This window comes from Phacochoerus africanus, chromosome 11, assembly GCF_016906955.1.
Source record: "Phacochoerus africanus isolate WHEZ1 chromosome 11, ROS_Pafr_v1, whole genome shotgun sequence".
Lineage (NCBI taxonomy): Eukaryota > Metazoa > Chordata > Mammalia > Artiodactyla > Suidae > Phacochoerus > Phacochoerus africanus.
The window spans coordinates 32512120-32528217 of NC_062554.1; the positions used below are offsets into that span (position 1 = coordinate 32512120).

General features: G+C 37.2%; 1 protein-coding gene across 8 annotated transcripts in view; it reads left to right on the forward strand.

The window, feature by feature from the left end:
• YAP1 (Yes1 associated transcriptional regulator) overlaps positions 1-16098 on the forward strand; it is a 113868-nt gene that overhangs the window by 39858 nt on the left and 57912 nt on the right. For all 8 annotated transcript variants that reach the window (XM_047751941.1, XM_047751945.1, XM_047751943.1 and 5 more), the window contains exon 3: positions 14117-14232. In XM_047751941.1, coding sequence (XP_047607897.1) covers positions 14117-14232 — 116 coding nt within the window. The remainder of the gene's footprint in view (positions 1-14116; positions 14233-16098) is intronic.

Below are 16098 nucleotides of genomic sequence, written 5' to 3' on the forward strand. Positions count from 1 at the left end.
TTGAATGTAGCCATAAATATGCAATGAATATGATTCCAGGTTTGTATCTTAATGTGATTTCCTCACGGTAAACCCATGAGCCAACAGAATGAACAGATCCTTATTTGGAAGCCAACTGGTGTCTGATGAGACACAGAAGGCTGATTATAGCTTTGTTTGACTGCCTAAACCTGTCTCCCCTGGTCCCTGGTTGAGGGCCTCAGGCCTAAGTCATGTCATGGCAGATGAAGTCGGAGTTGGTACTCAACACATTCATTTCCTTACTCTTCACAGTTTTTTTTTTTTTTTTTTTTTTCCTACCCCTAGACTGACAGCTATAAAATGAAAGGGTAATACTGCCAAGGTTTTTAACGTGTATAAGAAAGTTCACTTCTTTTTGTCATTTGACATGTAGTAGTTGCATTTAAAGCAGTATTTGCTGAGGAATATCGCAGTAAGCATAACTGTGGAATGTGAGAAAATCATCAACCATCTTTAGAAGAGATTATATTTCTTATCTAGTGCCTCTGGATAAATAAATGTCTTATTATTGTATATATGGATCTCAATTTATGAAAGACTATGTAAAAATATTAGATAAATTATTCTCCAGTATTACTGTGCTTAAAAGTACTGAGGAGCTAATGACTCTTCCAGGTAATTGTGATGTAAGTGGTTTCAGGACCGCATTTTGAATAATGTTTATAGATTTTCTGTGTCTTAGTATTTCTTAGAGCTTTTTTAAAAAATTTTTTTGGTCTGGAGTTTCTGTCGTGGTGCAGTGGTGAACGAATCCGACTAGGAACCATGAGGTTGCGGCTTAAGGATCTGGCATTGCCGTGAGCTGTGGTGTAGGTCACAGATGCAGCTCGGATCCCTCGTGGCTGTGGCTGTGGTGTAGGCTGGCAGCTACAGCTCCGATTAGACCCCTGGCCTGGGAACCTCCATATGCCGAGGGACGCAGCCCTAGTTCTGCCATTCAACCATTTCCGTTTTCCTTTTCTTTTTTTTTCCCCCAAAAGATAACACTTAGGGAAGAATCTAGGTAGATCTCATAGTTGAGAATCAGGAGACTTGAATTCTGGTCTTGTTCTGTTAACAAGATTTTGAGCCTCAATTCAAATTGTGATGACATCTGTCATTTTTTGTAACCTGAAATAAGGCCAAACACTTATTTTGAACTTTTGCAGAGAATGTTCTCAGACATTATTGAAAGAATGTTGCTGAGCCTAACTAAGATAAAAGCCATCTGGGACCAAGATTGAGAGAACTGTGTGTGTTTCAAGAAGCCTCTACTAGAACTTTGGCTGTTTATTCTCCTAACTGCTTCATCCCATCCCTTCCTTAGGGAAGGATGTTTCTAAGGGGAGATGTATATAAGCATGTCAGTCCTATATGGAACCATGGTTAAGTTGTGTTTAAATTGATTTCATACTTGTGAGCAAATATTAATTTTATTCAACCTAAGGCTATAGGGTCAGATTGCAGTGTAGTTATATAGTTTGTAGTGTGGAATATAATCAGTTGTCACATTTGCTTTTATGTGTTTCTGCCCATACTTGTTTATAACTTTAACCCATTTTTAATAGCCTTTAGTGATTGTCCAGTTGTTTAAATTTCAATATGGGTATTGATTTCCAGTAATAAAAAATATGCTATCACAGAGGAAGTATGTAAGTTTTCTCATCCTTATCAAAAAATTATAGTATGTGCATATCTCTGAACTTTTGAGGGTTCTAAAAATAGTCTATGGTAGACATATACAAATATAAAAAGCATATGGTTGTGGCTTAGGAAATGTAGCTCATAGGAGGATTAGCTTGAACAATGTATCATTGTTTCTAGGGTCAATTAAGCGTGTAGGTTTAGCCAGCTTGGGAACAGTCTCTAGCATGTGACTCTATAAATAACACTTGCACAACAAACACAGGCTTGATAAGTGAGCAATAAATCTGGGCTGACTGCCCACTCTTCTAAATTTTAGAACCAGTTCTGCCATCATAGTATTTTGAGGGCCTGACAGAAGTAACAGAAGTTTTAAAAATTAAAATGTTTTTCACATCTATTTTGTGTTTCTGGCTGTCTAGTTTTTTTCTTATTTTTGTTGTTTCCTAAAAGTCAGCTTTTCTTGATAAAAAGAATTTTTAGTTTGGTCACCTGGCTTCTAGTTCGATACTTAGGGTTTTGTGGTCTTACGTATACTTAGTACAAAGTATAAATTTTCTCACTTTCTTTAGGAGTGGTGGTGATTTGGTTGCCCAAATGTCTATAACCATAAGAGCAGAACATCTTTCTATCATTTCATCTTTGTTTGCCTTTATTAGGAAGAATTAGGAATTTCTAACAATTCTCACAATGTAGTTGAATTACAAGCCCACACAACAAAAGATAAGTTCACAGAGATGCATTTTTATCAAAGGACCTGTCTAAGCAGATCTTTATTGCCCCCCCAAAATTTCTTTAATTTTGGTTTTTCTCTATTGCAGCACAATGAGGACGGTCTAAAGGGTGTGTTAGGAGATTAAGCTTTTGCTAGATGTGATTTTTTTTTTTTTTTTGGTCTTTTTAGGGCTGCACCTATGGCATATGGAGGTTCCCAGGCTAGGGGTCAAATTGGAACTGAAGCCACTGGCCTACACCACAGGCACAGCAACTCAGGATCTGAGCCGCATCTTCAACCTACACCACAGCTCACAGCAATGCCGGATCCTTAACCCACTGAGTGAGGCCAGGGATCGAACCCAAGTCCTCACGGATGCTGTTGCGTTCGTTAACCACCGAGCCACGACGGGAACTCCTTGTTAGATGTGATTTTTAAAAGTTTCTATTTGTTGTTAAATTCTTATGACCAATTCGTGCCATCTGATGCCTCAGAATCTTGGTGGAGTTGAAAAGAACCAGTTAGCTAGCTGTGCACAGGCAAAAACAATTTAGGACTATACTGCTAGGATTTTGTGCAAAGTAAATTTTATGGTTTAGAAGAAAAACATTTTCAGAAGTGGATTATGAAAAGGGAATAAACCACACATATGATATAGTTAGACTTAAGTTTATGACAATTTCATTTTACTAGTACTAGTTCTAGATTTTAACCAAGATTGCAGCATTTAACAAATTGGGAGTCGTTACACTTAACACGTTATGTTGAAATATTGGTGTTTATTTTTCACTACTTTGAGTTTGGGGCAGGATTTTGTCTTTAGTCTCAAGATTTAGCTAATTTATTCATTACTCACAAACGTGCCATGCCCTACATGTCAGTGGACCCCTTTAGGATTTAGGTCACAGTATTATTCCATGGTTAAAAAATAACCCAGTTGATTAAATTTTCAGTTCATCTGACAAGTTACTGAGCCTTATGCAGAGCATTGTGTTAATGTATGAAACATAGAAAGGAGGAGAGAGTGAGATTGTTTACCCTCCAGATATTTCATGACCTGATGTCAAGGACATTTTAGATGTTGTAGACTTCAGCTATAAAAGTGCTCTCTCTCAGAGTTCCCTATGTGGTGTAGTGAGTTAAGGATCCAGCATTGTCACAGCTGCGGCTCAGATTCAGTCCCTGGCCTAGGAACTTCCATGTGACATGCTGGGGTGCTGCCAAAAAAAAGCTCTTTATTTGTAGTTTATGGTCTCTTCATACAGTGTTTCTTACCCATTTCAGTCCCATCAGCCTGTTTTATTAATTTTTTTTAATTTAACTCATTTTATTTTCCCCCAGCTTTTAGAGTTCGTTTTTTGTTTGTTTGTTTTTTGTCTTTTTGCCTTTTCTAGGGCTGCTCCTGCAGCACATGGAGGTTCCCAGGCTAGGGGTCGAATCGGAGCTGAAGCCGCCAGCCTACACCACGGCCACAGCAACCTGGGATCCAAGCTGCATCTGTGACCTACACTACAGGTCACGGCAACGCTGGAGCCTTAACCCACTGAGCAAGGCCAGGGATCGAACCCACAACCTCATGGTTCCTAGTCAGATTCATTAACCACTGAGCCATGACGGGAACTCCCCATCAGCCTGTTTTAGTAAGAAATATTTCAGAAAGAGTTTATCATCCTAAAATGAAATTCATTTGTAACATAATCTAACTATATACATAACTTTAAAAAGTCAACATTGTATTAGAATTATGCAATATGGAGGAGAAATAATTTATCATAAAATAAATGTATCTTAATATGTAAATGCTTGTGCATTCCTACATTAGAAGCTGTAATCAAGTAGTCAGGTGCCTGCATCTATACCTATAATTGCCATGAACATGACAGGTTTTTGTTGTTGTTGTTGTTTTCTTTTTAGGGTTGCACCTTCAGCATATGGAAGTTCCCAGGCTAGGGGTTGAATCAGAGCTTCAGTTGCTGGCCTACACTACAGCCACAGCAAGGCAGGATCTGAGCTGCGTCTGTGACCTACACCACAGCTGTGGCAGCTCGGAAACCTTTGACCCACTGAGCAAGACCAGGGATCGAACCCACATCCTCACGGATATTAGCCAGGTTCTAAACCTGCTGAGCCACAACAGGGACTCTTGACAGCTTTGAATAAATGCCACATGTGTTGGATTGGTAATTAAAATACCAAGGGGGCATTGCTATTGATAATGTGAGTATCCAAAAAGAATAAACTATTAACAGATTTCCAAACGAAACAGTCAGTTGATCGCCTTCCAGAAAAATTTTGTATATAACTAAAATTGTGCAAAACATATTTTGTCTCTAAAGTAGAGTTTTAAATAAAATTTGGCTTTTTGCCCACATGAATGTCTGGCGTGGCATTCAGAAGCTGTGGAAGACTATCTACTGTATTGCATCCAGTGCCCTCTCCCCCATTAAATGTTTGTAGGACTGTGGTAAACAAAAATGCCTCTCTCCTCCCATTCCTAAATTGAGAACTGTTGCTCTAAATAAAAATACTTTAGTATGGATACCAAACCAGGTTTTGAAATGATGCAGCTTTTTGTTTTGTTTGTTTTTAATGAAGAGTAAAGCATAAAGGAGTAAACTACCACCATTGTAGTCAGTGGTACAATACAGTGAGAAAGCTGCTTCCCTGTGATGGAAGTGGTAGTTTACTGTGGTATAATCAGTGGCTGGTGGATTTCAGTGTACCCTTATGCAGTAATGATGCAAATTAAACTTTGAATTTTTACCACAGGATTTTGGTTTTGCTTTCTTTAAGTCTGATATCTAAACCATGTAGTTCTTCATATACACAAAATATTTGCCCATCAGGCATTAGTCATCCTTAAAACGGTGTAGGTGGTTAAGTCCCAAAGTAGTGTCTAAGGCAGTGTTTCTAAAACTTCAGAATGCATACAGATCTATGGATCTTGTTAAACTGTAGATTCTTAATCGATGGGTCACATGGAGCCTGAGAGTCTGCATTTTTAACAAGCTTCCACCTAGGTTTTATCAATGCTGCTGGCTCAAGGCCCACACTCTTAAGGAGCCAGGGGTGTAAGGCATTTGTTAGTTACCCATTCCTTAAGGTGTCTAAACTCTTAGCAGTATAATGTTAATCACTAAAATTATCTTACTAAACTGCATTAGCTTAATTCTCTAATACTTTCACTAATGAGTGGCATAGAGTTAACCCTAAATTCTGAGGATAGAGATAAGGAAATTGTCAGTATTTTTCTATCACTGTAATATCCATTTCCCATTATGTTGCTCATTATCCCTTAAGGGTTATGAATTTAGTATCTGATAGATGAAACATTATAATTAAGAATTTGAAGAGCACCTTAGAATTTGTTGGGATGAGCTTTGCCTGTTTCTTAAGAAATGTTGCTTTCTCTTTGCCTTGGTTTAGATTGATAGAGTTGACCATCTTAAGGCTTAAGTTAAAAAAAAATTATTTTCAACAGTGAATATTTTAAGAAATTTCATTATGTGAATAAGATTGTTCCTTTTTTGCCTTTTGTTTGGCTTTTTAAGGCCACACCTGTGACATATGGAGATTCCCAGGCTAGGGGTCAAATCGGAGCTGTAGCTGCTGGCCTACACCACAGCCACAGCAACACCGGATCCTTAACCCACTGAGCAAGGCCAGGGATCGAACCTGCATCCTCATGGATGCTAGTCAAGATTCGTTAACCGGTGAGCCACAACAGGAACTCCTGAGATTGTTCTTTTACTCCCATATTATTTTGCTTCTCTTCCCCTAGGAGGCAGTATGTCTGTAGTTGTATGGTTTCTTTTCAAGTTCATTCTTACTCTAAGCTGCTAACCCAGTGCAGGTTGACCCAATGGTCCAGAAACATTCTGTTTCTTGCCCTGAAACCTGTATTGTCTACCTGTTGCATCTCTTCATCACCCTATCAGGGGAAACCAACTCTCTTTCAGAGCTCTTAACTGCCCTGATGCTGTCATTCTTACTTAACTGAAGTCATCTCATTCTTTTTTTTTCCTTTTAAAGTTGATTTTATTTATTTATTTATTTATTGTCTTTTTGCTATCTCTTGGGCCGCTCCCGCGGCATATGGAGGTTCCCAGGCTAGGGGTCGAATCGGAGCTGTAGCCGCCAGCCTACGCCAGAGCCACAGCAACGCGGGATCTGAGCCATGTCTGCAACCTACACCACAGCTCACGGCAACGCCGGATCGTTAACCCACTGAGCAAGGGCAGGGACCAAACCCGCAACCTCATGGTTCCTAGTCAGATTCCTTAACCACTGCACCACCACGGGAACTCCCTCATTCTTAAACATTTCTTGACTTAGCCTGTCTACCATGAAGTTTTCCTATTGTAAATACTATTGGAGTAGCACCAGAATGAAGTCAGGAAACATATTAAGGGCCTTTTGTGTACCAGGAGCCATAATACTAGTTGCTTTTGTATATGCTATTGAATGTAACCCTCAAAACCCTGTGAAGTAAGTAAATAAATCAGTCCTATTTTATTGAAGATGATAAAGTGACCTGCCTGTACAACCCAGTTTATCATTGGCAAATTTGAGACTAGGATTCGAATCCATGTCTGCCTTACTCTTCTTACTATTGTACAGAGGAGACCTCTGAAAGGAAGGATCTGGGTCTTGAAAAATTAGGTGGAAATTAAGTGTTTTGTAGGCTTGTTGGGGAAAAGATCACCTGAGGAGAAATAGTAGTCTCAAGAAGTGTGGCAGATATTTCAAAAGGATCAGAAATTTATATTAAGCTTATATAATGGTTGATTATATAGTGTTGATAACATTTGATTTGCATAAAGGATTTTTTTTTTAAGTAACACTAGATAAGCTCTTTTTCCATGACCCCTTCCAAAATGGTTTCACTGCTCTCTTAAAACATTTGTTTATGTGCCATTGTGACACACTCTGTTGAAGTAAATTGTAGGGAGAGTTCCTTACATTAATTAGATTGTCAGGAATGACTTGACAGGAGTCTGAAAACCTACACTTCCTTAGGAGCTTAGATATTACAAATAACAAGAAAACAATCACTAGATAGGGAAGCGCCTTGCAAGTTATTGTATCTGTATCTTAAGTTATACCAGTGCCAGGAATCTTATTTCTAAAGTAAGGAAAAATTTTATTCTGCTAGAGCAGCAAATTATCATATTAGAAAATCCTTTCCTACTTACAGACCTCAGTAAGGTAAAGTGAAAAGAACACTGAGCTGAAAGCTAAAAGACATTTATTTTAATCCTGGCTATGTTGCTTACCAGCAGTGTAACGGAAGGCCAGTTACTCAGTTTTCCTGAGCCTCTGTGTCCTCAGTTACGGGAGGTTTATTCTGAGAAGTGAATGAAAATTACTGTGATAGGTTTACATTCTTAGGTAGCAAAGTCTTGACTCTACCCATCTCTGCTTCTTACCATTCCAACACTAAATTCTCCCATCTCTTTTCATTGTCTGCTGTCATTGGCTCCTTGAAAGAGCCACATCGTCCTAAGAGTAGTCAACGGAAGTTGCCAACTGTTTCCTGGACAGTGAACCTGGGATTTCAGTATGGAGGCAGCACCTGTATCTCATAATGTGAGAAAGTATCTGTAGGCTGTTTCTCTGACCTTTGGTGTCTATGTGTGTATCCATAGATCCCAGGAAATTTTTTTTTTTTTTTATCATTAGTTCTTTCTAAAAGTCCTGAGAACTTCTCTTAGTAATCATACTCCCTTTGTATTTGAGTGGGAAAGATGCGGAGGAGTGTGATCCTGGGTCTTTAGTCTACTGAGTGTTGTTGCAGAGGAGATGTTTGTCTCCTTGTACTTAATTATTGAAAGGATTGGAGGAGGAGAGATGATGACGTAGCGATCAGGCTTAAGAAATCTAAACAACACCCAAAATGCTCTTGCAGCATAAGAGGAAGTCCAATAGAGTAGAAAGAATGCTGATTTTTGCATTAATTATTTATGAGTTTAAATCCCATTTCTGTTGCATACTGGTCAGCTGTCCTTGGGTATGTCACTTAATAAATTGTGGAAAGTGATTATATTGTTCAGGCTTTGTGAAAGAGTCCTGAGGCAATAGCACAGTATCATCTTCCCCATTGAACACTGGTCCCGGGGAGATGAGATCTTTTGGTCTCTCTACGATAGCTGCAGGCAGCATTTTGTGTACTTATGGTTTTCCCAGTAATTTGAAGATGTGACAGTAATATTGTTACAGTTTTTAAGGGTCCAGTCTCTTATGTTCCCTGCCAGTGGTTGAGTTTCATTAAGGTTTACATTTCACAAGAGGATATAAAGCTCTTCAAATATTTCTATATACTGTAGCCTCAATTAACTTTTGTGGGATTATGCAAAAAGTCAGTTTACTGATTCACTTTTGGTTTCTGCCCCTTTTTTGGTTCTCTCTGCATTTTGCTAAGTCATCCATATGTAAGACCAAATTCTTGAGTATAAAATAAATGAGACAAAAGCCAATAGGAGAGGTAGCTCTGTATACACAGGAGGAGCTGCTGTCATGGAGTTTGATCAAAGTACAGCTGCTTATGTTTTGTTTCATCAGTCCAAACTTTGACAAGTTCACTGTTTCCCAGCCTTAGCTGCTCTAGAGTAAGATCATGGGGTTTATCTTGGTGATAAATCCACTTGCCTTTTCTGTTCCAAAGTAATAGCAAAGAATAATTTATTTACATATCTTGAGGGGGCTGGAGAATTTCACACTTAATATTTTCCTGTAGTAAGTTCAGAAGCTAGACTATTCTTAGAAACAAGATAAACTAAATTATTTTCTATGTTATGTATGACCACTCATATTTTTAACGCTGAAAATACTGATTTATGAGTTGTCCTTAATTACCTCTCCTTGGTTTGTATATTTTGATTCTGTTATTTATAATTTGACGTTTTTGAGAATCTGTAGTTCCGAAAGTGAAAATTCTTTTCAACTCTTTCTCATATTAGCATTTATGTGAACTCTTAATCACCTGCATTCTTAAATAATGCACACTGCTTTCATATTCAGTTTATATATTTATTGAGCCCTATCATGTACCAGGCACTCCCAGGTACACCTTCTTTGAGAAGCTTATACTCTTCAAGTAGTAACAAATTGTGTCTTATAATATTCTGGCATCTTTTAGTGAGTCTTCAATACCATGCCTTTTGATTCTGCTCACTCTTTAGTATTTTGTATTTATGCAATATTTTTATAATTCAATGTATACTACAAAATTTACATTTTAATAATATTTTCCTTTTGACATAGATGTCTAGTACAGAAACTGTTTTCAACATTCCCGGATACCAGATGCAGTCCTGTGTGTACTGAATATGTGACTCTATGTCAGTCCCTCAATTTTTTGTTTGCATAGTGGGGGTACCAATACTGCAAGCCTTGTTTAATCTTCTTAACTCTCTCGATTGGAGAGTAGAAATCATCACACCAGGATGTGCTCAGCTTTCACCAACCATTGAAATTAATTGCTTCTGCGCTATCCTTTCCTTCTCATCCTCTAATGGATCCTCAATGATCCCTTAGCACATCTTCAGTGACTCTGTTTCCATTCTTCTTTTTTTTTTTGGTCTTCGTAGGACCACACCCAAGGCATATGGAAGTTCCCAGGCTAGGGGTTGAAATGGAGATGTAGCTGCCAGCTTACACATCAGCCACAGTCGTGGCAACTTGCACAAATATCCGAGTCACGTCTGCCACCTGCAGTGTAGCTCACAGCAGTGCCAGATTCTCAACCCACTGAGTGAGGCCAGGGATCGAACCCACATCCTCATGGGTACTAGTCGGATTCTTAACCTACTGAGCCGTAATGGGAATTCTCCATTCACATTTAAACACTTTTCTTCTATATCCATCCATTTGGTTTTTGTTTTCCTCCCTGTACACAAATAAATTTGTCTACTTTCTTACCTCCTACTTAACTATTCCCTCATCATGCTGCTGAAGCTGCTTTTGCCAGTGTCACCAGTAATCTCCTTATTGCTATTTCTAGTAGGCCCATAATCCTTACCTGCAATTACATTTTTGGAAAAGAAGGTATAATAAAGTCAGTAAGGCTATAAGGACTTTGGGAGAAAATTTGATGTTCTTAGGGCAAAAAGAAAAAAATGATCTTATTAATTAATTTATAAGTATTTATCAAGCAGTCTTTTAATTATTGAAGATACAGTAACTAATAAAATGGTTAAAAGTTCCTTTTCCCCTGGAGCTTGTTAGTTGAAGGAAATAGACAAAACAGGTAAATTACATGTCAGGTAATGATAAAGGGCTATCAAAAATAAAGACAGGAAAGTAGAAGTTTAAATAGGGTGAACTTCTGGAGTTCCCCGTCATGGCACAGCGGAAACAAATCCAACTAGGAACCGTGAGGTTCCCGGGTTCAATCCCCGACCTTGCTCAGTGGGTTAAGGATCGTTGTTGAAGCGAGCTGTGGTGTAGGTCGCAGACGCGGCACAGATCTGGCGTTGTTGTGGCTGTGTTATAGGCCAGTGGCAACAACTCCAGTTAGACCCCTAGCCTGGGAACCTCCATATCCACAGGTGTGGTCCTAAAAAGACAGAAAAGACAAAAAAAAAAAATAATAGGGTGGACTTTAGATGACATGGCTGGGGAAGGCCTCACTAAGAATAAGACAGTTGAGTAAAGACCAGAAGGAGATGAGGGAAGGTACTTATGAGTGGGCCTGGCAAACTGTTTATTTAATCTCAGCAAAAATACTTCTTTGTCACATGGAATATTTTTATAAAGATTCTTATTCTTAGGATAAAAAGGAGAATGCTATTTTGAGGAATACAGCTGCAGATTGACTTTTTAGGATGAAACAGTATTTTTCATTATTTAACTTTATAGAATAAGCAAAGACAAAAATCCAAAAGTTAATCTTACTGCACATTCCCTTTGGCATCTGCATGGTTGCATGCGTTTATAGTTGGGACAATTTCAATAATAATAATAAGGATTTACATTCCTTAAATGTAAATCTTTTTTGAGTAGGTGAAAAACACTAGCTGAGATAACATAGGATAGGTCTCTAAACTAACTTACTGAGGTTCAACAGAACCCTTTTCAAGAGGGGAAATTTTAGCGTTTGCAAACATAGTAGCATTTCAGCAAAATAATTGCTCTTTTGAGAGAAGTAAAACTATGCATTCTCTGCATTATATTCAAAATCATAATTTAAAGAAAAAAGCTTTAAGAACAAATTTACTAATTGGGTCCAATATTTGGACCCCCTAGGTAGTTATAAATGGATTAATATGTTGTATGTAATTGTTTAGTTTTCAAAGAAACCCAACTGTTAGATCTTTAAAAAACCTTCAGCAGAATCCTGAACTTGCTTCCTCCCTCTTCTCTTTTACCAAACAAATATAAGGGATTTTAAGAAGTACTAGTGATAAGGAGTAGGCAGTGGCACACAATTTCATTGAAATTTAAGAGCCAGTAGAAATGAATCACTGGCCATTTTTCTTGGTTTCTTAACACTGTAATAGCTAATGAGAAACAGAAACATTTACATAAATTTTTATTGTCTTATAGATTTCAAGCTTCTTTCCAATAAATATGACTTATTAATTATGTGTATTGCTTGATATTTCTAAGCGTGAGAAGCACTGTGTATCTAGAAAACAATTGTATGGTTTAATTTGTTCAGTGGCTCACATGGAGTCTCGAAAAGGAAAGGGAATAAGCTCTCAATTGGGCTTGATAAGGACTTGATCTTTTGGAATGAGGTGTGTACATATCCAGACTTGAACAAAGTTTTACCTTTATTTTCTGAGCAGTACTAGTGCAGCTGCTAAAAAAAGCGTATATGACTGGTGGAAATTAAGCGCTGATGAGGTAACATTTGAGAGACTATATACTCTATTAAATAAATATTTTCTGTTAGCATTTTTAGTAGTTCTGCAATAGCCATGAATTGGCAGGTACCACTGTCATTCCCAAGTATGCAAATCTTCCACATTTTTATCCCCCTATTTTCATCTTCTTTTTGTTTGCTTAGGAAAAAGAATTCTCCCATCTCTGGTAGATAATATTTAAGGTCCACTCTAGCCAGTCTATGATCCTTTTTTTTTCCTTACTGTGTTATTGATGAGATAGCATTCTAGTTCCATTTCAGAAAGGTTAATGACAGGGTATCATTTTCTTACTCTTTACATGGGATAATTCAAGAAGAGAGAGATTGGAGCAAACAGCCATACAAGGGAGTTCCCATCCTGGCACAGTGGTTAATGAATCCGACTAGGAACCAGGAGGTTGTGGGTTTGATCCCTGGCCTTGTTCAGTGGGTTAAGGATCCGGCGTTGCCGTGAGCTGTGATGTGGGTCGCAGACGCAGCTCGGATCCCGAGTTGCTGTGGCTCTGGCATGGGCTGGCGGCTGCAGCTCCAATTCGACCCCTAGCCTGGGAACCTCCATATGCTGCGGGAATGGCCCAAGAAATGGCAAAAAGACAAAAAAAAAGGCCATACAGAAATGATTTGAGTGTTTTTTTTTTTAATAACTCTTAGTTCTGATGTCCTCCCTCACTCGTTTCAAAGATAATGATTTCATAATTGTCTTTCTAGGTTTTCCTATTATTAAATAGTTCTGTAATTTTGTTTTCTAGAGAAAAACACTGTTAAAACATTTTGATTTGTATCCTTCTCATATGTTTTCAGTACACACACATACATATTTAAACAGCCTCATACTATATATACTATTTTAAAACCTTTAGAAAGCTGTATTATGAATATTTTTCTTGCTGTTCAATATTATTCTAAAACATTTTCAGTAGCTGCAATATAGTACATCAGATGTAACAATATTTATTCCCTATCATTAGATGTTATTAGTTGGCTTTCAAATTTTTGCTTTTATAAATTATACAGAAGAGATCTTTGCATGAATCACTAAGTATTTCTCTGGCTATTTTTATTTCTTCAGGATAATATTTTCAGGTAGTTTCATGGGTATAAATTTTTACTTTTTGTTTCACTGAAACAATTACATTTTGCTAAAAGAAGAAAGCTAATATTTATTGAATGCTTGTGTATTAGATGCTTTATGGTTTTATATTTCATAGAATTTTTAGCTGTTTTCATCCCTAGTTTAGTAAATGAAGATATATATATGCATATAAAATGTTTTGCAGTTAACAGTATGTAGAAATGCTTAAATGTTTTATTTAACAAATAACAAAGGCCTTCAGTAGTCACCAGAGACAATGAAAACTTAGTTTGTAATCTTGTTTTGGCTTTGGAATATGTGTTATAAGACACTGTCATCTTTTTATGTTTTATTTGTTCAGTGTAAAGGGTTTTAGGTCTTAAAATTATATGTTAATTGGTATTTATAGCTTTGGAGAAAAAAAGTGTACGGACTCATGAATTTTGGGTTTTGCTCATATGACTACTGTTATAGACGATTAATTTATAAATCACATTTCATCTTTAAATTAGAAGCAGATGATAATTGTCTATGAGGTGAAAATAGTTTCCCTTCATTTAAAATTCCAGACATAACTTTTTTAAATCTTGCACTTATAAGATCTAAGAAGTAAAAGTTGAGTGGTTGGGAAAAAGAAAAAAAAAAAAAAAAGGTTGCAAAGGTAAGGGTGGGAACAGTGAGGTGACCAGACTCTATACTTTTACAGAGCTAATTTAGAACCCTTTGCATTCATACATCTACCCTATTTTGGTAAGTCAGGTTGTTGTTTTTAGGGCCTCATACTTGTTATCTAAAGCAGTGGTTTGTTTTGTCTCAGTCACATAGATCAGACAACAACATGGCAGGACCCCAGGAAGGCCATGCTCTCTCAGATGAATGTTACGGCCCCAACCAGTCCACCAGTGCAGCAGAATATGATGAATTCGGCCTCAGGTGAGTGAGATGTTAAAATTAGAGCACACCAAGTAATGCTCGTGCGGTGGCAAAACTTTCTGTGGAGAAGAGTACCTTTTCTTTTAAGGAAACTGGGGCATGGGTAACGATTATTTTCTGTCTACTTTCTTATGAGAAACTTACTTTATTTCAAATAACCTGTTGTACTAAAGCCCTGTTTAATCATTAATACATGAGGTGGTTGGTAACTGAAAGCCAACAGTTTTTATAGTTTCAGTTCTGAAGTGAATATCTCAGATTCCTAGTTTGGCTAATTTTGACATGCTTCTGTTTTAATCTACTGCTTTCTTGTGTCTGGGATCTTAGAGTTGACGTTTCCCCCTTCCTTTTTTGCTCTGAATGGGAAGCCAAGCTATGGTGTTCTTAACCCACCTCTTAAAGTAGATGTTTGTTCTACCTTGAGAATAACTGGAAGGTAGCAACTTATAAACACCAAAGCATCTTTCTTGGGTCTGGTATTTAACAAATTGTCACCTTTTTCACTGATGATAAACCTCAGTATAAATCTTTTTTTCTACCCCCTCTTTGGCATTTTACTTAAATCTACTCTTTCTCTCATCTATATAATGGGGAATAAAAATGCCCTTTACAATAAATAGAGAAGATATTATGTATAAATAATAAACATAAGGCTTTTATATTACAGTTCTGGTACAGGGTAGGCACTAAGTAAAGGATTAGTTCTTTTTTCCTTATGTCAGTTAGATACTGTCTGGCTTTTCTTTGTTTCATGGACCCAGGGCCATAGCTACCCATTATGCATCTTTGTGCATATTAGGGAAAGGTGCCCCTTCCTCTGGGAAGAGGCGACCTCATGCCTGGCATCAGAGATCGGAGCATTTGAGTTAGATTTCTGACCATTCCTCTGCCCCCTACACGTTATCCCTTTTGCTGAGTGTCCTCTCTCAGGGCATAGATGATAAGAACAGTTCTTGGCAGCCCTTGTGGCCTTAATGGCTTTCTCCTTCACAGCCCATCCATCTTCCCTACTAAAAAACCTGATCAACGCATGACTATAGGAAGCTGCATTCTAGATTTTCTTGAGCAGCAGCCTTTGGAAAGGGACTGGTGGAGGTGGAGAGGATGGTACAATTCATTATCAAAAAGATTCTTTGACTAGGAAAGCTCACAGAATCTGAAACATCTTTCTGCCTCTAAAGGGTAATGACAGTGTGTTAGAATGTTTTTGCTATTACATAACTCTATGTTCTTGCCTTTGGGGGGTTGAGCCCTTGAAAGAATTCAAGAATATGAAAATCAAGGCAAGATTCATGACTGGGCTTTTCTTGTCATAAGTTTTCTTTATAAAAACTCTTGAAGAGTTTATATAATCTTCCATTTCAGCATTTTTTAATATGAATATATTATACTCAGAATGTTTTATTTTTTGTTTTTTAATTACTCAATGAATTTTATTACATTTACAGTTGTACAAGGACTGTCATAACCCAGAATGTTTTATTTATTTTTTATTTTTATTTTTTTATCTTTTATTTATATTTTTTTTTTGTACTGTACAGCATGGCTACCCAATTACACTTAGATGTATATATTCTTTTTTCTCACATTACATGTTCCATCATAAGTGATAGAGTTCCCAGTGCTACACAGTAGGATCTCATTGCTAATCCATCCCAAAGGCAACACAGAATGTTTTATATGTGACATTTAAATTAAAATTTTTTCAAAGTTAAAAAATTATGCAAGCAGTTATTAGCTAATATTTTTACGTGACAACTACTTTTTAAATTATCAAATTTCCAAGTAAAAATTGTGAAAACTACTTTGTATTTGTAGTCCAAAGAAGATGATACACATTATTCATTTTGTCATAATCCATCTAAA